Raw genomic sequence first — 25,098 nt, forward strand, 5'->3', positions numbered from 1 at the left:
CCAAAGCAGTCCTCGTTCCCCTCCTCCGACGCTGCCATCTATCCCGTAGTGACTTCCGGGTATCGCGGCTCCCTTGCTGTGACTGGCCGGAGCCACAATGATGTCACTCCCGCACATGTGCGGGGGTGCCGCCACTAATGGCATAATCGCCGTTAGCAATGGCATGCTCAGTGCGCCTGCACGCCGTTGTCTATGACTCGTGTGCAATAGACAGCGGTGCCACTATTTCTGCAAATATCTCCTAAACCTTTTAGGTTTGGAAGATATTTCTTGTACCTACAGGTAAGCCTTAATCTAGGCTTACCTGTAGGTTAAAGTGGTTGTAAAGGATTTACAACCACTTTAAATGTCCACATTCAAGATGTACACATCTTTTCTATCCCTCTACTTCACAGCCAACACTTCCTCGTTCCTCAGGCTTGCCAATTCCTCCCTTTGTAACCTGGTGGATGCTGTACCGCAGGCCAAAGTTTTCTCGGAAAAGGCGGAAAAGGGGCAAACTGGTATAGTAATTGTCCTGTAAAGATAATTGGAAGAGTGGGAATGCCAACTCCCAGACAATTTTCCCACTTATTCCCAGGTAGGTTGGACATTCAAGGGGCTGGAGCTGGGAATCTTTGCCATCGTACATGCGAAAGGCATGCACGTATCCAGTGGAGCTTTCACAGAGCTTGCTGAGCTTCAATCTGTACTTGGCCCTCTAACTGGGCATATGCTGCTTGAATTCCAGCCGGCCTGTGAACCAGGGATTTGTCAACAGCGATGTTCTGGTCAGGGATATAAAGTTCAGCAAACCTCTTCGAAAAAAATCAATTAGGGGTGAATTTTTTATCAACGTTGGGATGATTTCAGGGGGGGGGGGAATGGGGGTTATCGAGTTATCACTGAAATACAAAAAGTGCATTATCATGTCATAACGGGACTAGGACATGACAGTTGAAACAATTGGCATGTGGTGGATGGGGTTGGTAGATCAATATGCATGCACTTCATTTTTTTTTTTGTAAGTCCCATGTTAATAGTAAGGCCTTAAAACAATCTAAGCTCCTCCACTGTTAGGGGTCTCCATTTGAAAGGGCGCTTAGCTTGAGTTGAGGTTGTTCTCTATATATTGAAGGGCAAAAAGATTTATTTGGTCTTCTCTGAAGTAACTTATTAGGGAAAAATAAAGTAAAGAAATCTATTTCAGAAATAATTTCAATGTTGGCTTGCACACCTTGCTGTGTTGTGAAGGGGGGGGGGGGGGGGGGATTGTGGCTGACCCTGTGTTAGAAGGCACCCACATTGGGTTTGCTAAGGCATCCGGAAGATGGGTTTTTCGCTAATTTTTTGAGTCTGGCATGAAATTCCAAAGCTTATATTGGGCTTTTCCTTCTGGGGTCTCACGCCTTTGGCATTTGCTGATTGGCCATTGGGGTGTCTGGCGCTGCTGGTAGCTGCCTGGTCTTCAGACCATCTTCTGTTAGGACGGACTGCTTCCCCCTCCAATTCGGGCGTTGATGTACTGCTGAATTGGAATTCGGAACTGGAATCAAAACTGTACTTTACTGTACTGGGGCTAAGAGAGCTCCCCGCTGGCTTAGGATTTGATATGCCTCTTCTGGAGTGTAAACTTTTTTGGATATGGTGGCTGTATGACAGGTGACACTGATAGGCTGCAGGACAGGTAGTGATGGGTTGCACGTCAGTTGCTGCTGGACTGCACGTTAGGTAGCAATGGGCTGCACATCAGGTAGTAATTGGCTGCATGTTAGGTACTGCTGGGTTGCATGACAGGCACAGCTGGGCTTACAGACAGGTACTTTAATGGACTCACGGGACAGGTACTCCTGATGGGCTCACGGGACAGGTACTCCTGATGGGCTCACGGGACAGGTACTCCTGATGGGATGACAGGTACTCTGACGGGATGACAGATACTCTGACGATCGCACAGTCAGGTACTTAGATTGGATGATAGGTACTCTGATGAGCTCACAGACAGGTACTCGGATGATCTGTTGACAGGTCCTCTTTTTTTCACTGGGGGCAAACTGGGCACAGTAAATGTCACAGTAAATCACCCCGGAGCCCGCAGTAGCAGCAAGTGATGTCATATGACGTCCACCCGGAGGATGTGTTCCTGCTGGCGTCATTTGTCTATGGCCCGGGAATGGAACTGGTTGAGTAGAACTACTCTGCATCTGAGCACCATAAACCAAAAACGCTTTTGCGTTCTTTTAATATTTAAAGCAAATGTACCCATCCATCCATATCTCCATGCTTTATTTTGCTGAGAAATCACTTTGAAAAATACCCCCTAGAAATTCTGGCTGTCCCCATCTTGGGTAAGGGCAGATGATTCATGTAGCAGTTACTTCCTGGAATCCATCTGCCCTTAGCTCAGATATGCAGGCAGGAGGGTATGCTTAGCTGGGAAAGCTCCTCCCTTTCTGAAGACCCCTGAGACATTTGACATCATTTACCTAGGCCTGGAAACCAGGAAGTAACTGAAAAAACTGAAAAAAAGTTTAAAATAAGTAAATATAATATTCTTTCCCATCTATTTAATAATGCTAGCAAAATAAGGATTACAAATGTTGACAGAGAGTGAAGTTCTGCTTTAAGGGATTGCAGATCAAACATCAGTGTAAAATAGGTCAACAGGAGGATAATATTAACTAGAAAAGCTACTGGAGTGGGCGGAGTAACTGGGTGGAGTGGCTTGAGTAACTGTTGTGTGGCTGGAGTAACTGTGAAAAGTGTTAAAAAGCTTAATATTTTAAAAAGTATAAATAGTACACAAGAAAGTTGAATTCCCATCATTAGCTGAAAGAGTTGAACATTTTTTTCAAAAATAAATTTTTGTTTAACCACTTGCTTACTGGGCACTTAAACCCCCCTCAGTCCCAGACCAATTTTCAGCTTTCAGCGCTGATGCACTTTGAATGACAATTGCGCGGGCATACAACACTGTACCCAAATGAAATTTTTATCATTTTTTTCCCACAAATAGAGCTTTCTTTTGGTGGTATTTAGTTACAGCTCGGAGTTTTATTTTTTGCTAAACAAACAAAAAAAGATGCAAAAAAAAAAAAAATCATGTTTTAATAGTTTGTTATAAAATTTTGCAAACGGGTCATTTTTCTCCTTCATTGAAGTGCGCTGATTAGGCGGCACTGATAGGCTGCATTGGTGGGCACTGATGAGCTGCATTGGTGGGCACTAATGGGCTGCATTGGTGGGCACTGATAGGCTGCACTGGTGGGCACTGATAGGCATAGTTAAGGCGGCACTAATAGGCACAGATAAGGCGGCACCGATGCGCACAGATAAGGCGGCACTGATGGGCAAAGATGGGCACAGATAAGATGGCACGGATGGGTGGCACGGATAAGTGGCACGGATGGGCACTGATAGGTACCACTGATAGGTGGGACTGATGGGCACTGATAGGTGGCACTGATAGGTGGCTCTGATAGGTGGCACTGCTGGGCACTGCTGGGCACTGATGGGCGGCACTGCTGGGCACTGATGGGCGGCACTGGGGTGCAGCACCTTTGAGGCAGATTGTGGGCACTGTGGGTGGCACTGCTGGGTGGCACTGCTGGGTGGCACTGTGGGCACTGCTGGGTGGCACTATGGGCACTGCTGGGTGGCACTGACGGGGGGCACTTACTTTTATTCAGGATGGCACTGCAGGGGGCAGGTGGTCGCTTGCATTGCTGGCCGTGATCGGGACTGATGTCCCGATCACGGCCGCCGGTGATCGGCTTTTTTTTTTCTCCTCGCGCTGTCAGCGCGAGGAGGAATACTAGCCGATTACCGGCTCCGTTATATCACATGATCAGCTGTCCTTGGCTGACAGCTGATCACGTGATAAGGGGTCGGGATCGACCCCTTGCACGGATCGGTGATCAGGCGAGTCTCATGGACTCGCCGATCACAGAGCGTGCCGCGCGCGCCCCTCAGGGGGCGCGCAGGCCGCTCGTACACGGGACTACGTCTATTGACGTCGTCCCGGAAAAGGAGATCCGCGCTGTAGCCGTCATTTGGCTATAGCGCGGATCTCAAGTGGTTAAAACATTTTTTTTCAAAAATAATTTTTTCCAAATTTGTTTTTTCAAAAATGTTTTTTTTTTCAAATATGATTTTATTTTTCAAAAATGTTATTTTTTTCAAATATGATTTATTTTTCAAAAATGTTTTTTTTTCAACATTTTTTTTTTCATAGGGTGGTCATAATGTTTTGGCTGATAATGGGGTGGTCATAAATTATTTGGCTGATCATGGGGGAGTCATAATGTTTTGGCTGATCATGGAGTGGTCATAATGTTTTGGCTGATCATGGGGGGGGGGGGTCATAATGTTTTGGCTGATCATGGGGTTGTCAGGTTTTGTTACTTTCCACTCTAGTTTTGAACATTTTGACATTCATTCCTATGGGACAAATTTCACTGCAAAAGCGACGATATTTTGTGAACCATTTGGCAAAACGTTCCACAAAGTAATAGCACAGAAATCGGGAACAATCTGCACGTTTTGGTATATTACTGTCTATGTAGTGTAAAAGCTGTGGGAGGAGTTAGGGTGGTAAATTTGGCTTTAATAATAATAATAATAATAATAATATATATGTGAGATAACAGTAAGTAGTCTTGCTATGCAAGAACACTTAAATAGCAAGGCTATGTCCAAATTTACTATTGCTAAAAAAACACAGGCTGGGGCTTTTTCTACAAGAAATTGTACAATGGAGAGGAAACTGCAGTATAAAATGAAGCAGCAGCAGGACCGTTTTATTAAGGAAAAATAGGCCTAATTGGTGTATGTCTAACTTTTATTTTATCTCTGGGGATAGGGGGATGTGCTAAATGTGAGTGAATGCAGTTAGTCAACTTTCCCTACAACAGCTTTGAGTTTGCCGAAACTATGGCTACTTTGTGTCTTCCCTTATAGTGAGGGGGGTGCTTTATCCAAAATCCCTGTTATTGGTCCTTCTAAGCTAGCTGGATATAGTTCAAAGCCAAAGCAGGGCATGATGGTTTAAAAAAATTCTCCTAGGCAAATCTACATAAGCATTTTCCGTGACCAAAAATCTCAAACCCGTAGGAATCGTTGGAACCCATGGTAGTGGCGAACCCAAACCTCATCCCTATCTGTCAATAGTTAATAGTTGTGTAACTGAAAAAGAGGATTTTGTTATACAAATGATATTAAAAATGGGCATGTATTTCCTTCTATCCTTTCTATCTCTACTTCTATAATGTTGAAAAATCTGTTTCCTGTGAAAACAAAATATATATTTTTTCTTCTTTTGTCTTAGGCGTAATGATTTAACAGCTTTTTCCAAAGCAATCTTTGGACTTAAAATGAAAAGGAAAGCTTTGGCATATGGTAACACAATTGAGCTGTTCAAGGTATGTGTTCTGTTTTCTACCAGTCTGCTTCTGTGTTGTTTAGAAATGAGTGTTTATTCTATTTTTTAATATCCCTGTGGTATTTAAATAACCTAAAAAACTGTTTGGGTGATTCTTAACATATACTGTACCAGTAATTTCCTGCCTTGACATTGTGTTTCAGAACCTGTTCAATTGTACAGTGCAAATGTGTTGTGGGAACTCCTAGCTCATGGTTATCTGTTTATAGCAGAAATAACAGGACTTGATGATCAATATAAAGCAGCTGCATAATCTGCTATAGTAGGTTTACAGGGCTGTAACAAAATTAACCGTAAAAATTAGGAAATAAAATAATATAAATGTTGCACGCTGCCAATAAGTGCAAACCCTCCTCCCCTAGATATCAGCTGCTGCAACCATTAACTGTGGTTCCCACAATAATTATAAATAAATAAATAAACATGTGATTGTGCTGCTGCAGAATAATTGTACCCACGTAAACAATATATATGTAAATGTATACATCAATACATAAAAATAGCAAATAAAAAAAAAATATCTAAAGTAAATAACAAATAGCTAAAAAATTCATAAATATAAATAATTGTGCCAAAAGTGAAATTGATCTATATAAGGGTAAAATATGTGGCAACAGGTACATAAGAAAGTATATTAGAGTCCCAAGTGTCCAATAAAGTGCTTTTTTAGTGCATCTTCTAACATTATCTCCCATGTAATCAATCCGTTCTGTGTTTCACCACAACACAGTGCTCCAGCACCTGGTGAAATGTGTGCTCACCTTGCTACTGGACCCGTATGCCATACAGGTCAACAACACATGTATGAGGGCAATCTCAACAAGATTTCATATCCCAGGAATATGGAATGTGACACGTCACATGACATGTCAAAATCAATGGTCCCCTATGAGAGCCGTCTAAGCTGGTTAGACTTTGAAAAAGTTGCCTGTACTACTTTGGTCTGACTTGGGCATGATTTAAGCCCATTGACTTGAATGAAAGTCGCATCCAAATCGGATCATCATCTTAACTGATACGACTTGTGGCATGCAACTTGTGCTCTGAGGATCTTAAAGGGGAACACCACACCAAAATTAAAAAAAAAACAGCATGGGGCCCCACCCAAGACTCTTCGGTCTGGTATGGATTTTAAGGGGAAACCCCACGCCAACAAAAAAAAAAAATGGCAAGCCCCCCAGAATCCATACCAGACCCTTATCCGAGCATGCAGCCCGGGAGGTCAGGAAAAGGGGGGGGCGAGCGAGGGTCCCCCCTACCTCCTGGACCATACCCTCTACAATGGGGGGGGGTGCTTTGGGGCAGTTTGGGGTTCCGCCTCCAGATCCATACCAGACTCAAAGACCTAATATGGATCTGGGGGGGACCCCACACTGTTTTTTCTTTATAAATTTGCATTAGGTTTCATCCATACCAGAAGCAAATAAATTGTTTTGATTGGTCAACGTACAAGCCAAAATCATCTCAAAGTTGAATCCAAGTCGGAATCCGTTCATTGAAGTTGAATTAAAGTTGGACATGAAGTCGCATGGCAGAGTTGAATCGGAAATCGTGTGACTTCCATGTTGGATCATAGCCTAAAGCGGAACTTAACTCTCAAACGGCAGTTACTTTCATTTAACACTCCACCCCCGCAGCTATTCTGGCTTGGGCCAAGATGACAAGTCCCTGATCCTGCAGCCTCCTGGGATACTAGAATCACTAAGAGTGAAATCAAAATCACAGCAATCGGTGTAAAAAAAAAAAAAAAAAAAAGATTTCTGATCACCCCCAGAGAAGTAGTATCACCATGGTCACTATAGTGACACTGAACTACTCTTATGATAGTATGTAAAAAAAGAGAAACACATTTTTTTTTTAACATAATGTCTTCAGTCAGTATCCCTGGTCACAGTCACACCAGCCATATGATGATGCTACACTGCGCAAGGACAGTGTTGGAAACCCCCCCAAATATTATTTAATTTCTTCTTTTTCAATAAATTGTGACAAAAAAAATTACAATTTCAAAAGACTTGCCATGCCTCTAACCTAATACTTTGAACTGTCTAATTTCTAAAAAGGGGGCATTTGTGGGGTATTTGGTACTGTCAGTATATCAGGATTGATCAATTTATAGGGACTGGCAAAGTAGCATTGGATTGACGTAAGGCCAATGTGGTGCCTATATTTAAAAAGGGATCAAATTCTTTACCAAGTAACTATAGACCTGTTAGTTTAACTTATATAGTTGGGAAGATACTGGAGAGATAAAAGACCCCATTTGAGTTTTTGCTATAAAATCATATTTTAAGCAACAGATGGCATGTATTCATGAAAGACAGAAGTTAGCAAACAAATTTGATTTTTTTTTTATGAGGAGGTGAGCAAAATCCTAGACAAAGGAGTGGCTGTGAATGTAGTACCCCTATATTTTGCAAAAGTGTTTGACACTATTCCCCACACACAGCTAATGTGTAAGGTAAAGTCTTGGAAAAGCTTGAAAAAAATCAGTTTGTAATTGGATAGAAAACCGGCTAAAAGACAGAATTCAGAGAGTAGTGGTTAATGATCCTTATGCCGTGTACACACGACTGGACTTTCCGGCAGACTAGGTCCGACAGGATCAGTTCGTCGGACAATCCGATCGCATGTGGGCTAATCCGATCCTTTTTCGTTATAAAAATCCGACGGACCTAGAAATAGAACATGGTTCAAATCTGTCCGACGGACTCAATTCCTATCTGGAGAATCGTTCGTCTGTATGCTGATCCGACTTTCAATTTGTGTTATGTGTGTGTGTGTGTGTTTTTTCTGTGGGTTGAACTGGATGTACTTGTGTTGTTTTTTCAACCAAATTAACTATGTAACCCATGAATCAGTTGCCCCATCAGAGTACACCTAAAGATTGGTAGAGTGAGTACATCAGAGTGCCCAGTCTACCTGACCAATGTGTCCCTATAGCTTAGCCAGGCAGGAAGGAGCCAAAGCTTGGAGGAGAAGCTTGCAGCAGGGGGCAGGGCAGACATGTGACATCATTGATTGCTAGGAGGAAGATCTTTGGGAGGGGCTCCTATTAATCTGCTGCTGTTTGCTTTCTACAGTGTGTCTGTGTCTGGCCAGCCCTGATTGGTGTTGTGGCAGTCACATGGCTAAAAAAAACAGTTTCAGAAAATCAATTCAAATAAAATTATACAAATAAAAAAAATTTTTTTTATATCCCAATAAATCTTTATTGAACATCAAATGTATGGTGTAGGTGAAGTCAAAGATGATTGACACTAGCTTTCATTTTGTGCAGATGACATCTGCATCCAACGTTCTTTAGTGGGTTTGTGAGTATGCATGTAATGAGATTTTTTCATTGTCTGGGTTTAATGAAAGTTAAAGTGATTGTAAGCTCTCTCTCTTTTTTTTTTTTAAATAACAAGCATGTTATACTTACCCCCTCTGTTGCAGGGGATTTGCACAGAGCAGCCCAGATCCTCTTCTTCTTGGGTCCCTCTTCTGTGATCCCGGTCCCTCCCATCTGTTCAGTGCCCCCACAGTAAGCAGCTTGCTATGGGGGCACCTGAGCCAAGTCACACCTCCCTGTCTCCATTCAGACACAGAGCCCCGCCGGACTCCGCCTGTTTTCTTCCCCGATTGGATATCTGAATTTGCTTGGCCGCAGTGGCAGCTAATGGTGTCTCAGCCAATCAGGAGGGACAATCTCGGACAGCTGAGACACATATGGACAACGCTGGACAGAGAGGGACCTCAGGTAGGTATTAGGGGGGCTGCTGCACACAGAAGGTTTTTACTGGGGTCACCAGAACTAGTGTCCCCATTGTAAGATTCCCCTTCTGTTAGGCCGCATACACACGCGGGGACTGTTCGCTCAACTTTGTCCGCTGAACAGTGTTTCGGCGGACAGTCCGCTCGTGTGTGGGCTTTCAGCGGACAGTTTCAGCGAACAGTCTGCTGAACAAAGTTTTTCGGAATATCCGAAAAACTGTCCGCTGAAACTTTGTTTCAGCGAACAGTCCCCTCGTGTGTAGGCTTGTTCGTCAAACTAAGTTCCGCGCATGCTCAGAAAGGATTTACACGCCGAAAGTTGTATTGCAGTGTATAGGACGTCGTACTTTTCGTCCCGTCGTACGTGCCGTTCACGTCATCGCACACGGTTTCAGCGGACTGTTCGTTCGTCGTGTGTGGGCAAGTCCGTCCATGCTAATTTTGAGCGGACTGTTTGCCGAAACTGTTTGACGGACAAAGTTGAGCGAACAGTCCCCGCGTGTGTACGCGGCCTTAGTGTTCTGATGTCAACCAAAAATTTGTCATTTTCTTTTAATTTCAGTCTTTATGATAACAACAGTAAACAGGACAAGCAATAACAAACAGCAACAAAAAACGACAGGTTTTCTCATTTCTGTCTGCTCTACCCAAAACTAAAGAAAAAAAAAAGTTTTTCCTTTTTTAGTTATACCTTAACCACATGCTCACTGGGCACTTACGGTACACCCCCTTCCTAACTATGCAAATTTTCAGCTTTCAACGTTCTCACACTTTGAATGACCATTACTCTGTCATGCAACACTGTAGCCATATGACATTTTTGTCCTATTTTTCCACACAAATAGAGCTTTCTTTTGGTGGTATTTAATCACCAAAATACAAAAAAAAGACAGAGAGCACGGGCCCCTAGTGCTTTGTTTTAAGGTATTTAATTACCACTGGCTTTTTTATTTATTTTTTGCACTATCAATAAAAAAAAGACCTAAAATTTTGTTTAAAAAAAAAACATTTTTCTTCATTTCTGTTATAAAATTTTGCAAATTAGTAACTTTTCTTCATAAATTTTAACAAAAATTCATACTGCTACATTTTTTTGGTAAAAATAACCCACATCAGGGTATATTATTTGGTCTTTGTGAAGGTTATAGAGTCTACAAGTTAATTGTGCAATCATTGAAAAGTGATGTACTGATGGCCTATCTCATTTCTTGAGACACTAAGGCCCCTTTCACATGGGGTGGATTGGTTTGACGGACTCCTCTTGCTCAGCAAGAATTTCTCCGCTGATCTCCACTGAGCAGACGGATGACAGGTCCATCTCCTCTTAGCCCTTGTACACACGGTCGGAGAATCCGTCGGAATGTGTCATATCGGACCGTGTCGTCGGATAATCCGACTGTGTGTGGTATGCATCGGACTGATTCCATCGGAATATCCGTCGGACCCAATTTTCCAACATGTTGGAAATATTCCCGACCAACTGGGCCGATCGGACATACTCCGATCATGTGTAGAGAATTTTGATCGGACCAAGTGCCACGCATGCTCAGATCAAATTCCTACATCAAAGCTATTGGCTACTAGCCTGAATGTAGTCCCATCGTAACGAAATTACGTCATCATGTTCTGAAAGATCGGATTTTTCGCCAACTTTGTCCGACCGTGTGTATGCAACAGTTTCGGACAAGATCAGACGGACAAAATCCGACGGATTTGGTTGTGGAAATCTCCGACCGTGTGTACAGGGGCTTACTGTGCAGAGTTCCCATCCAATTTGATCCGCTAGGCAGATGGAAAATAGGATCACTATCTGCCTGGATTTGGCAGATTGGATCAGATAGCACCACACAATACGGTTGAATGGAGGGTCTGATCAGGTCCGCTTGAAAAGCTGACAGTTGGACCTGATCGGACAGCCTGTGTAAAAGGGGCCAAGAAATTACAAATACCCCCAAAATAATCCTTTTTTGGAAAGTAGACATTCCAAGGTATTTAGTAAGAGGCATGGTGAGTTTTTTGAAGTTGTAATTTTTTCCCACAATTCTTTGCAAAATTAAGATTTTTTTTCCACAAAATTTTAATAGTTAACACATTAACAGGTTATTTCTCTCACATGGCATATGCATACTTGCAACTATACCCCAAAACACGTTCTGCTACTCCTCCTGAGTATGGCAATGGCATATCACAGCCGAGTGGTCCAATATGCAGGGAGCACCGTCGGGTGTTCTAGGAGCATAAATTACACATCTAACTTCTTGACAACCTATTACACTTTTGAAGGCCCTGGAGCACCAGCACAATGAGAACACCCACAAAATTACATCATTTTGGAAAGCAAACAACCCAACGTATATTCTATGAGGCATAATGAGTCTTTTGAATATGTAATTTTTTTCCCACAAGTTGGAAAATGTGAAAAGAAAATGAAAACGCTTTTTTTTTTTTAACACATTTTTATGGCACTGACAGGCGCTGATGGGGATTCACTGATAGGGTGGCACTGATGGGCACTTATGTGCTCTATTGGGCACTGATGAGCACTAATAAGACACTGTAGTGGCACTGATGACCACTAATAGGGTACTGTAGTGGCACTCATGGTATTGTAGGGCACTGATAAGCACTCACTGAGGGCACTGATATGTGATGTAGGGCACTAATGGCACTGATAAGCTCTCACTAATGTGCACTGATAAGCACTCACTAATGGTCACAGATGAGAACGGTAGTGGCACCGTAGGGGACTGATGAGCACTATTGTGGCACCGTAGGGCACCTATGAACACTGTAATGGCACTGATGAGTATTGTAGTAGCACTGTGCGGCACTGATAAACACTGTAGTGGCACTGATGAAGACTGTAGTGGCACCAGCAGGCACTGATGAGCACTGTAGTGGCACCGTAGGGCACTGATGATCACTGTAGTAGCACTGATGAGCACTGGTGTGCTCTGTAGGGCACTGATGTGTACTGATAAGCCCTCACTGATGTGCATTGATAAGCACTCACTGATGGCCACTGCAGGGCACTGTAGGGGGCACTGATGTAGCTTTGTTGGCACTGATGAGCACTGTATGGGCATGGATTTCTCCTCTGCTCACACTAATTCAGCATGTAAGGAGAGAGAAACTCTGCTGCAATGAGAACTGAACTGTCCATGATGCCTGTTTGTTGACACGTGATTCCTTTTTTTAATAACAAACATGTTATACTTACCTGCTCTGTGCAGTGGTTCCTCTTCTTAAGTCCCCAACCGGCGCTCTTGGCTCCTCCCTCCTGCCGGGTGCCCCCGCAGCAAGCCCCAATGGCTCTTGCTGCTGCCAAAAGCCAATCAGGAGTGTGAGCCCCTGGAGAGGCAAGGCTCTCGTGGACAACGATGGATCAAGAGGGGGCTCAGGTAAGTGTTAGGGGGCTGCTACACACAAAATATTTTTTACTTTCATGCATAGAATGCATGAAGGTAAAAAACCTTGTGCCTTTACAACCACTTTAAGACTTTGACATGTTTGGTATCTATTTACTTGATTTTACCAAAAAATCGGATATAATATTGTTTGCACTAATATTTGTTTTAATGCATTTTCCTGAAAATATGTGTTTGATAAATTCTCCATGGTCTCTACTTTCAGAAAATATATACTTTTTTTGGGGGGGGGATAAAGTAATTCCCAGTAATACTTGAAAAAAAAAGTAATTCCCAGCAGAAATTTCAGATTTTAACACTTGTGCAAAAAAAATTTAAAACTTCCCTGATAGGCAAGTGAATGACAGAACCACCATTAATATTTTCTTGGTGGCAATTTAATTAATGCTAATTAAAAGTTAGATCGAACAGTTCTGACATATTTGCTAACCTGTTTTTTTTTTTTTTCTTTGTTTTTTTTTTTTTTTTAAAGAATGCCTGGCAAAATTCAGTGCCACCAGATCAGTGGTCAGCCAGTCGCAGAGGCAAGAACCCCGCTCAGGGTGAGCAGAGCTATTCCAGAGCACAGGCACGTGAAATTATTCAGCAGCTGAAGCGTAACAGGTGATTGACCTATCATTTGAAATACTCTATTTTTAAAGCGAGAAAAAGCATGAAAATAAAATAGCAAATTGACAATATGTAATGTTTTCATTTTTAGACGAGAATTCATCTGTGACAAAAATGGCATACAGATTAAATCAGAGCATGACATCTCTGATGGTCGAATAAGGTTTCCTCTACCATCAAATGAGGAAAAGATATTTCCTATTTCTATTAAGAACATGTCTAATGAGTCAGTGACGTTTGTCCAGTACAAATGTTTACGTGGGATGGGCGTCTTTTCCTTCCATGATGAGTGCAGTGTATCTGCTTCTAAAACGTTACTTCTAAGTCCAGGTAAGAACGGTGCTATGGTTTTATAAAAGACTCATATAAGGCTTAACCCATTAAATGTAGGAAAAAGTTTGTTAAAATATCTGTAGCGTTGTGCTGGAGCTAAATGCAAACTCTAACCCAAAGTTCTGTGCTGCTCCAGGTGAACATGTCTAGATTTCCTTTACTGTGAGCAGATTCTGAGTGTGCTAAACACAGCCTGTCTGTGGATACATGTAAGAAAGAGAATCCGGAATTCGTTGCAATATGATATTCCTTGAAAAATCACATGCACATCACACACAGTATGGGGACGATGAAAGTTAACGTGTTTCGTGCTATAAACAGAACTTACTCAGAACCATACATAAGTGCTGTTTATAATGTGAAACGTGTTAACTTTCATTGTCCCCATACTGTGGGTGATGTGCATGTGATATTTCCAATAAAGACATTGAGGAGTGCAACATTCTGGATTTTCTTTTTTACATGTACCAAACTCTTACCAAAATCTTGTATTTTCTTGCAGTCTGCTATTGGGGTTCTTGCACTTACTTTATTGTGGTCACTAAAGTAGGAAATGAGGGGGAAACTTGGCAGTGGGGACTTATCCATACAAAACCTGGCAGACATTCTAGCCCCTCCCTACTTTACCTACACATCAACTCAATATAATCTTTCACAGTTTATTAGTCTCAGAAAATGTTTGTATTGGAAGCACCCATTCTGTCAACATATGTAAAACTAAGCCATGCTTTATAATTTAATTAATCCTCTCAAAACTCTAACAAGAATTGAGTATTCTGTATACATTTGCCTTGCCCAAACAGTACAGTCATAAGTCCATCATGTGAGGGCCCCAAATATAATATTACACTCTGTGCAGTGATTTTTCCATCATAAAGATAATGCATTTGCAGTCATACTGACTTTGTATGATTATATCTGCAAAACAGTGTGGTAATCTATCCTTCTATGTATACGCAATTATGCCCAGGGTTGTAAATGAAACTTGTAAATATGTGACTCTGGCAGCAGTGATGACATGACTTGACATTTACTATGTATAATTAAAAAAAAACACGATTAGTTTAATAGCTTATATCTATAGTCAAAATGTAAAATCATTTTATTTCCACATTACATTAAAAATTGAAGATCACCACACATTTTACTTTCTTAAATTCTGTGACACATATTCGCTATGCCTTGCAAATAGGCACTGCTGTGCCACACATTTCACAGAGTCGGTCTTCTGAACTACAGAAGTGCTGAGAGGAGGAGTTTCAGGAGGTGAAGTCAGTGCAGGAATCACTGATTGCAGGCAGTAAGGTACCATGGGAAATCCTTAGAAATGAAATGTAAACTAGGGAAGCTGTAAATCATGCAGGGAATCCAGGAAGATGTGGGAAGTAATAGCCAGCAGACAGACAGAACTCACAACATGAAAGGAGGTTTTTCAAATAACATTATATTGGATTGTCAAAAATAACTATTTGTATTGTGATTATCAATGCTGATGATATAACATGAAAGTGTATACTGTGACCACAGAACTCCTTTATTTTTAGAGGAGAAGTACTGTGGAGATAATAATTATTTGATCCCCTGCAGATTTTATAAGTTTGCCCACTTACAAAGAAATAATGAGTCTATAATTTTTCCCTGAAAAATAGCAGAAAAAGGGGTAGATCCCATCCCTCTGCTGAAATTCCTCTTTCAGATGACACCTCTGACAATGAGGAGAGATCCCTATCATGGGATAGGGATCAAGAGCAGTCGGATGAATTAGAGGAAGAGGAAAGAGTCCCCTCCTCCCAGGCACTCAGAAAGCAGGTTCAACACTGAATTGGTGCGTACCACTTTCAGAATGCCCGCTGCTGAGGCCGCTACATCCTCTGTTTCTTCCCTGGGGGTCAGGAGAATTCCACAGACTGCCTTTTCCTTTCCAATTCATCCCTTAATGGATAAATTGTTGTATGAGGATTGGGGACATCCCGATAAACTGTTTTCTCCTCCTAAAAGGTTTTCTATGCTTTATCCTCTGGAGGAAAGTTTCACCAAGAAAAGGGTGGGTCCCATCTGTCGATGCGGCTGTTTCTTGTGTGAATAAAAACCTGACCTGTCCTTTGGATAATGCTCAGGTATTTAAGGATCCAACTGATAAGAAGCTGGAAACGTTATTGAAAGCCTCCTTTTCCATGGCTAGCGCTGTAGTGCAACCTACAGTCGCAACTGTGGGGTTGTGTCAGTTCCTCAAGGAACAGATTAAGCAGATGCTTGGCCTTTTTCCCAGTGAGGAAGTGGAGAATTATGCAGAAATTCCTCAAATTCTGTGTTTCATGATTGATGCGATTTCGGATTCTGTCCAACAAGCATCTTATTTGTCTCTCCTGTTGGTACACATGCGAAGTGCCCTGTGGCTAAAAAATTGGGCAGCTGAGCTATCGTGTAAAAAATATTTGACTGGGTTCCCGATTAAAGGGGAACGCTTATTTGGGGAGGACTTGGATAAATTTGTCCAAAAGATTACAGGGGGTAATTCTGCTCTCCTTCCAATCAAAAAGAACAAACGTCCATCATTTAGGTGTTCTCTTTCTCCCGGAGCATCAAACTCTAAGCAGTGGTGAAGGCCTTCCCAACCTCCCTCTAGAGGAAAGGCCCAAGGTCACGCCCAGGGGCAGAAAAAGACTTGGGGGCGAAAGCCTGCCAAGCAGAGCCCAAAAGCTTCCTTGTGAAGGGGCGCCCCCACTCGGCCAAGTGGGGGGAAGGCTCCTGCAGTTTGCAAAAGCCTGGCGGGAAGAGATTGGGGACAAATGGGTAACCTCCTCAATATCTCTGGGCTACAAACTAGAGTTCCAGGAGATTCCACCATCTCGCTTCCTAAGGTCAAGGATCCAGTAAAGCAAAGACCGCTACTTCTGGCCTTAGATCACTTACTATCCCAGGGGGTGATAGTGGAAGTGGACCCAAAAGAACAGGGTTCAGGGTTTTACTCAAATCTCTTCACCGTTCCAAAGCCAAATGGAGATGTCAGACCTATCCTGGATCTAAAGGATTTGAACCGGTTTCTGCACATTTGATCTTTCTGAATGCAGTCAATACGCTCTGTGGTATCTTCCCTGCAAGGGGGGGGAGCTTATGGCATCAATAGATATCAAGGATGCATATCTTCACGTGCCAATATTTCCCACACACCAAAAATATCTAAGGTTCACGGTAGGTCAGTGACATTTTCAATTTGTGGCCCTGCCTTTTGGTCTCGCTACAGCGCCTCGAGTCTTCACAAAGATTCTAGACCCTCTCTTGGCAAAGAGCTCAGAGCATAACCGTGATAGCTTATCTAGACGATTTGCTACTCGTAGAGCAGACAGTAGCGCTCTTGAACCACAGTGTTATCAAAACATTAGAACACCTGAAACACCTAGGTTGGATTATAAACCTAGAAACGTCGTCCCTGCTGCCTGCTACCAGGTTGGAGTATCTGGGCATGATCATAGACACCGCCCAGGGCAGGGCGTTTCTACCAAGGCCAAAGGCCATGGCTATAGGGGCTCTGGTTTGCCTAATACTGAGCAGAAGGACTTCCCCCCCATTCGGCTGTGTATGAGACTCTTAGGGAAAATGGTCGCCTCCTTCGAGGCCGTTCCATTCGCCCAGTTTCACTCAAGGCCTTTGCAGAGATGCATAGTTGCGGCTTGGAACAAGAAGCCCCAGGCCTTGGATCTTCCTATGTGTTTATCCCCAGGGATACGCAGGAGTCTCATTTGGTGGTTATAGACCAACAATCTGCTGAAAGGCAAAACTTTTCTTCCCCTTCCATGGAAGATTGTAACTACAGATGCCAGCCTGACAGGCTGGGGAGCAGTGTTGGAAGAGGTATTCAGGCAGGGGAAATGGTCTGCGACCGAAAAGCTACTGCCCATAAATATTCTGGAAATTCGGGCAGTTTATATGGCCCTCATGGACTGGTCCTACAGACTACAGGATCACCCTGTTCGAATACAGTCCGATAATGCCACAGCTGTGGCTTATATCAATCATCAGGGTGGCACCAAAAGTCTGGATGCACAAAGAGAGGTGAATCGCATATTTGCTTGGGTGGAGAGGCATGTTCCATGCCTTTCTGCAGTCTTCATTCCAGGAGTGGAAAATTGGCAAGCGAACTTTCTAAGCCTCCAACAGTTATGCCCAGGAGAATGGGCTCTACACCCCGACATATTTCAGACCATATGTCACAAATGGGGCACTCCAGACGTAGACCTGTTTGCGTCCAGATTCAACAGGAAGCTGGACAAGTTTGTGTCAAGGACAAGGGACGTACTTGCTCAGGGGTCAGATGCTCTGACAATTCCCTGGGATCGGTACAATCTAATCTATGCCTTCCCGCCATACCCGCTTCTGTCACGGTTCCTGGGAAGAGTCAAGAGGGAAATAGTCGGTTCTATTGGTAGCCCTGGCTTGGCCCAGGCGACCTTGGTACGCAGAGATCATAAAAATGGCAGTAGGCAGGCCTTGGCTCCTTCCTCTCTGGACAGATCTGCTCTCGCAGGGTCCAATTTACCATCCTGCTTTACACAGTGTGAATTTAACAGTTTGGCTGCTGAGACCCACATTCTGAAAGACCGTGGACTCTCGGAGTCAGTCCTTTCTACTCTGGTCAATGCCAGAAAGCCAGCCTCCAGGCTTATTTACTACAAAATCTGGAAGGCATATGTTTCTTGGTGTGAACCCAGGGGATGGCATCCTAGAAAGTATGTCGTTAGCAGGATCTTGGCTTTCCTCCAGTCAGGCCTAGAAATGAATTTGGCCGTAAGCACTATCAAGGTTCAGATTTCAGCCTTGTCAGTGTTTTTCCAGAAGCCACTTGCATCACATTCTCTTGTCTTGGCTTTCATTCAGGGGGCCATGCGGTTAAGGCCGCCAGTCAAACCTCCAGTATGCCCATGGGATCTGAATTTGGTTCTCTCACATTGCAGGAACAACCATTTGAACCATCAGACTTCGATAGTTCTTTTGACTAAAAAATTTGTCTTCTTGATAGCCATATCCTCGGCTAGAAGAGTGTCAGAGCTGGCAGCTCTTTCAAGCAAGGAACCTTATCTAATTATTCATAAGGACCGAGTAGTGATCCATCCTAATAGGTCTTTTCTGCCTAAGGTGGTTTCGGGATTTCATTTGAATCAAGATGTAATCCTACCATCCTTTTTTCCAGATCCACAGTCCGCAGAAGAAGAGTCTTTGCACACTCTAGATGTGGTAAGGGCAATCAGTATCTATCTCCAGGCAACTGCTCAGATAAATATTAAATAAAAGTGTAGCGCTTCAAAAATGTGGCGTATTTTCCACCAACCTTATAAAGATATATGTGTATTCAGTAAATATTTCCAGTGAGAAATAGTGCACACACCATACAAAATCTCATGTACGTATTGCTTACTATATACAACTATATAGTTGAAAATTAATTCTATGAAGATAAGAAAACATTAAATCAAGAAATGAAAAAAAATATGAAAAAAAATTCAAATGTGGAAATAGCAAAGTCTCTTATATATAGTGTCCGTGTATAATCCACAAATGTGTAGAAAAGATCCTACGCCTCCTTCGTAGAGAATCGTGCAATCACCACGTGATGTTCCCTCCACCAAGCGAAATGGACGCTTACCGAATTTAGTGGATCCACTCAAACTTATATTTGGAGGATCACATAGGCTCATGTATATATGCAGACTCCTTCAACAGTGCGTTTTCCAGAGGGATTTCAAATATGGTTACTCCATTCATATAAAAGGTAATTTATCTCCAGCCATACAGGTCCACAGGGATAGTAGAGCACATATAAAGAAAAGCAGGGACCACAATAGTGTAATTCCGTTTCGTATAAAAAATGTAATAAAAAAAATATTAAACTCACATGTGTACAGAGGATTAAGCGCTTTTCGGTTTAAAACAAGGCTTCAGTGAAGTCCCGACGCGTTTCGTCATAGAAGACGTCATCTGGGGTACTACTCCACAGCAGCCCACTTACTTATATAGCTGGACCCCCAATTAGGCATAGATTCAGTCCATCCGTGTCACCGCATCTTACTTCCGGTATCACAACATGGCCACCGGCGTGCGTTCCATGCCTCATTATAATTTATTTGAAAAAGAGGGGTTAATCCAGCTATTGTTATATCATATATTGATCCCCAATAAAAAATAGTGCTGGACCTTTTTTAAAATTTGACATTCTGTCATATCTGGCGTAAATCGTATCTAAAGGTTACACGAACTAACCACGCTCTATCCGGAAAGTGGAAAAACCACTTCCGGGTTAAGTCATCAAACATGGCCAATCCCAATAGAAATAGAAAGGGGCTGGCGCAAGCATTATTGAATTGGGTACAACATGCATCCAGCCAATCGGCGCCCAGATGCGGCGCCGATAAACAGGAAGGCCGTCATCCACCGACGGAAGTGAGGCAGATGTTCTAACGTCACTTCCGTATATCCGGAACGCAAATGTACGTAAAAATGGAGCGCACCGCCTACAGAGGTAGATAAGCTCAGATAAGAAAGACTGATTGTTTATTTATTTTGCCAGAAGGCCCTAAAAAGGGCAGGCAGCATCAAAATCCAGTCTCTCAAGATAGATTAGACAAGTTATTCTTCAGGCCTATAGTGTAACTGGGAAGAGTCCTCCTTTTCAAGTGAAAGCGCACTCAACTAGGGCTGTAGGTGCTTCTTGGGCAGTGCATCACCAGGCCTCCCTGGCTCAGATCTGTAAGGCTGCGACTTGGTCATCAGTCCATACATTCACCAGATTTTATCAGGTGGATGTCAGAGGGCAAGAGGATACCGCCTTTGGGCGCAGTGTACTGCAGGCTGCAGTTTAGTTCCTCCGGTCCATGGCGGTCTATAATTCTGATCTGTGTCCCCCTCCCCTCAAACTGAGCATTGCTTTGGGACATCCTACTATGTAATGAAGCTCCTGTTTCCCGTGATGTATGATCAAGAAAATAGGATTTTTATATACAGCTTACCTGTAAAATCCTTTTCTTGAGAGTACATAACGGGACACAGAGCTCCCGCTCTTCTTGGGTTTTACGTGGTTTCTTATTGCTTTGCTACAAAACTGAGGCGCCTCCCATATGGGAGGGGTTATATAGGGGAGGAATTCTCCTTAATTGGCGTTAGCCAGTGTCTAATTACCGAAGGTGCCTATATAACCCACTATGTAATGAAGCTCCTGTGTCCCGTGATGTACTCTCAAGAAAAGCATTTTACAGGTAAGCTGTATATAAAAATCCTATTTTCCTCCTCATTTGTCCCTCATTTTGGTCTGATCTATAGAGTTGTATATAAAATGCACTTTCAAAAAGTGTTTCCCAGTGCTAAAGCTTTCATCCAAATTCTAAACTGCTGCATTTGTAAATTTTAAAAGCCAAAATAAAGGAATAGTAGTGCTGGCGCTGCGTAAACTGTTGGCGTAATATAAATCCTGTATAATAATAATAATAATTAAAAAAAAAGCCCTTGTGGATTTAATTACCTTTTTTTGTGTTAATTCTCCTTTAAGGGGGTGTGGCAGGGGCGTGTCCTATGCCTACATACATTTTCTAGTAGTGTACCTCATTCCCATCTAAAAATGTTGGGAGTTATGTCAATGTTGATTGAAAGAGTGAAGTTTTGCTTTAAAAAAACTGCTCCTTACAAACCTTAATGCCGTGTACACACGGCTGGAATTTCTGATGGAAACAGTCTGATGGGAGCTTGTCAAAGGATTTTCCGACCATGTGTATGCTCATCTGTCTTTTTCTGTCGGCATTTCTGACGGACTTTAGATTGAGAGCCTGTTCTTAATTTTTCAGACGGAAAACCTTTCTATCGGATTTTCCGATCATGTGTATGCAATTCCCACACACAAAATTCCGACGCATGTTCGGAAACAATTCGACGCATGCTTGGAAGCATTAAACTTCCCTTTGATAGCGCCGTCGAATGTGTTGTATGTTGCAGTGTTATTGACCGTCGGAATTTGGTGTGACCGTGTGTAGGCGAGACAGTTCGAGCGAAATTCCATTGGAATTGCGACGGGAAAACCATCAGAGCTTTTTCCGATGAGAATTCCGATCGTGTGTACGCGGCATTAGGGACAGCAAGCAGAAAATGATGGTATCTGGCCTAATGACTATTGCGCCACAGATCCAGAACAAGCATCCTGTAAATGTGTATTTGGTTTGTATCAAGTATTTTATTTTATTTTTTCCTTCCTTGCAGGAGCTGTGTATGACATTGAGGTTCGCGCCTTAACAGCTTTCCATGGATATTTTCCTGTAACCCTTGCGTTTGAATTCATGAAAGGAAATGGTGAAACTGGAGATGATTTTCTTATTGTAAGGTTTATATCTGCTGTGTCTACCAGCACATTAGCAGAAGATCTGGCTCCAACTTCCAAATATGTTCCTTATCAAAGAGATCTTCTCAAGGAAGTAGAGAGGATAGAAGTGGATGGCATACCACCAAATGGGTCAGTGCCTGATTGAACTTTTCTCTTTTTCTGCAAATAGAAGCAAACCTTTATTGCAGCTTACAAGTTCTTAGATGTGGTGGCTGCATCCATTTTCTTTTTCTTTTTTAGGGTTACTTATAACCAGCCAGTAAGTCTGTTGTTTTTCAGCATAACAAGTTTCCCTGCAGATGTAGCAATTAGAGCTGAGACAAACTACCACTGACAGGGGTGCTTACAATGGCCAGCTTTTCTTTATTTTAATAAAATATATATCTCAAAAGTACCAAACACTGTTGCAGTACCTGCTTAAAGAGTGCATCTAACACTCCCCTTCCCCAGGATTATCAATGATGTTGTCCAAAGGTATCTCTGTTGTGTCTGCTTCCAGAGTATAGGCACTCTAATACATGAGGTGTGTTACTGGCTAGATCAATAGGTGAAAACAGAAGGGGAAAGAGTCAAAAAAAGAAAACTAATGCAACCATCACATATAAGGATTGGTAAGCTGCAATATATTACATTTTTGGGTTTAGTACTGCTTTAAGTAAAGAGCTTAAAGGGGTTGTGAAGGTTCATGTCTTTTCACCTTAATGCATCCTATGCATTAAGGAAAAAAAAATCTTACAATGACCCCCCCCCCCCCCCATTTTACTTACCTGAGCCCTGGAAAGTCCCACATCGCCAACGCGATCTTCCTTTGCTCGGTCTTCTCGGCTCTTCATTGGATAGATTGATTGCAGCACAGCGCTATTGGCTCACGCTATTGTCAATCAACTCCAATGATGCAAGAGCCGGGGGGTGGGGCCGAGTCCGGTAGTTTTCGGTTATGGACGCCGAACACAGGACTTAGGAGGAGCGCGCCTGCAAGGTAGCCCACTTGGGACAGCACTTCCTAGAGGGGGTTAGCAGAAGGGGGGAGGAACTGAGACAGCCGCAGAGGGACCCCAGAAGATGAGGATCGGGGCCACTCTGTGCAAAACGAGCTGCCCAGTGGATGTAAGTATGACATGTTTTTTTATTTAAAACAATAAATTCAAACCTTAAGACCCCTTTCACACCACACCGCCCATTGCGCCGGCGGTAAAACTACACTATTTTTAGCGGCGTTTTACCGCTGGATTTGCGGCGCATTTCGGCCGCTAGCGGGGCGCTTTTACCCCGCTAGCGGTCGCGAAAGGGTTAAAACCGCCGGCAATAGCGGCCTTTCGCCGGCGGTATTACAGCGCTGCCCCATTGATTTCAATGGGGAGCAGCGGTGGAGGAGCGGTAAACACACCGCTCCTTCACCCCTCCAAAGAAGCTGCTGGCAGGACTTTTTTCTGACGTCCTGCCAGTGCACCGCTGTAGTGTGAAAGCCCTCGGGCTTTTACACTACAGACAATGGTGCAGCTTCTTTAGGGCGGATTGCAGGCGCTATTTCTAACGCTATAGCGCCTGCAAAACGCCCTGGTGTGAAAGGGGTGTTAGTGTCACTTTAAGTATATACCAATTAACCTAAAACAATAACATTTGTTTTTCATAGTTGTAATGCCTAATACCACCACAATGCAGGAGCTTATGGTCTGTCTGAATGTAAAATAATGCACCTGCGGAGAATCCCCTGAAAGAGTACGACATTTGGGGTACAGTGTTGACTAGCACTACAGAGGAAAAAGATTTTGGGGTACTTATTTCAAATGAACTGTGCAAATAAAGTGTGACCAGGCAGTGGGAAAAAGCAAATGGAATTGTAGAATGCATCACTAGAGGGGTCACCCTCAGGAGGAAGGCGGTCCTGATCCCCCCTATATAGATCTTTAGGCTGGGTTCACACCTAAAACATCCATGCATCGCACAGGAACGTTTTTAGGGACTGAAACTGAGACAAGACGCAGCTGCCCCGGAGATATGTGAATCGGCTCCGTAGAGAGGCGGTCACATTCTCCTGTAATGCGAATTGGATGCATTAAACCCACATCCAATTTTCATAGGTGTGAACCTAGCCCATTTCGAATCTTGTGTTCAGTTCTGGAGATCTCACTTTCAAAAAGATATTGATGAGATAGAATGAGTCCAGAGATGGGTAACATAAATGGTGAAAAGTTTAGGAGATAAAACCTATGGAGAGCGACTTCAGGAACTTAGTATGTACAGTCTGGAGGAAAGAAAGGAAAGGGGAGACAAGATTGAAACCTTTAAAACACATCAAGCCCTGCGACTTCGGTTCAACATCGATCTGACTTCCATGCAACTTTAACCCTTTTGGGCTGACCGCACACATATATGCAGCCTCACAGAAGTGGACTATTTTCCTTGGGGCCGCATATATGCGTACCTCCCTTTGTGCTGGGAGCATGGCGCACAGCCAGCTCCCAGCACAGTCCGTTCCAGGTCACCTGATTGACTATCAGAGTAATCAGTCACTGTGCACAAGCCCCTGGGTTTCCTCTTCTTCTGAGTAAAGAGAAAGATACATTGTATCTTCTTCTTTTTGCAGCAGAGGAATTGTAAACACCCCCCCCCCCCCCCCAAAAAAAAATTCTAATAAATTAAAAATAAATAATAAATTACAAAATAAAGAAAAAAACAACAAGATCAAGGTTGCCAGGGTTATTGTTAGGGTCAAAGGTCGTGGTCAGCATATTTTGGGTAGAATAAAAAAAATGAAATTGGTATCAGTGTCCGTGTTTTAGGTACCTGAATACACTAGTTGTGACGATATGTACAGTTTTACTAACACATGTCCAAGTTGCAGAATTGAGCTTAGGTATTTCGATTTGTTTTACCCTTAGGTGTGAAGAGGTTAATGTACTGGATCCGATTTTGATCCGATTGAGATGAGTGCGACTTGTCCTTTGACCAATCAAAACAATACCTTTTTGGTAATTTTTCCATACCAGACCCTTTATCCGACCATGCAGCCTGGTAGGTCAGGAAAGGGGGGTGAATGAGCGAGCACCCCCTCCTGAACCATACTAGGCCACAGGCTCTCAACATGGAGAAGGAGTTCTTTGGGGCAGGCAGGACTCCGCCCACCAACCCCAAACCACCATGTCACCATGTTGATGGGGACAAGGGCCTCTTCCCCACAACCCTGGGCGGTG

General features: G+C 43.0%; 1 protein-coding gene across 1 annotated transcript in view; it reads left to right on the forward strand.

Annotated features, from left to right (window-relative positions):
* LOC143982644 (putative helicase MOV-10) overlaps nt 1-25,098 on the forward strand; it is a 178,313-nt gene that overhangs the window by 15,380 nt on the left and 137,835 nt on the right. The window contains exons 2-5 of the mRNA XM_077481542.1: nt 5,306-5,399; nt 13,076-13,206; nt 13,304-13,542; nt 21,784-22,033. Coding sequence (XP_077337668.1) covers nt 5,306-5,399; nt 13,076-13,206; nt 13,304-13,542; nt 21,784-22,033 — 714 coding nt within the window. The remainder of the gene's footprint in view (nt 1-5,305; nt 5,400-13,075; nt 13,207-13,303; nt 13,543-21,783; nt 22,034-25,098) is intronic.

The sequence above is a fragment of the Lithobates pipiens genome, unplaced genomic scaffold (genome assembly GCF_037356315.1).
Source record: "Lithobates pipiens isolate NorthernLeopardFrog02 unplaced genomic scaffold, aLitPip1_a1.2 Scaffold_16, whole genome shotgun sequence".
NCBI classification, from domain to species: domain Eukaryota; kingdom Metazoa; phylum Chordata; class Amphibia; order Anura; family Ranidae; genus Lithobates; species Lithobates pipiens.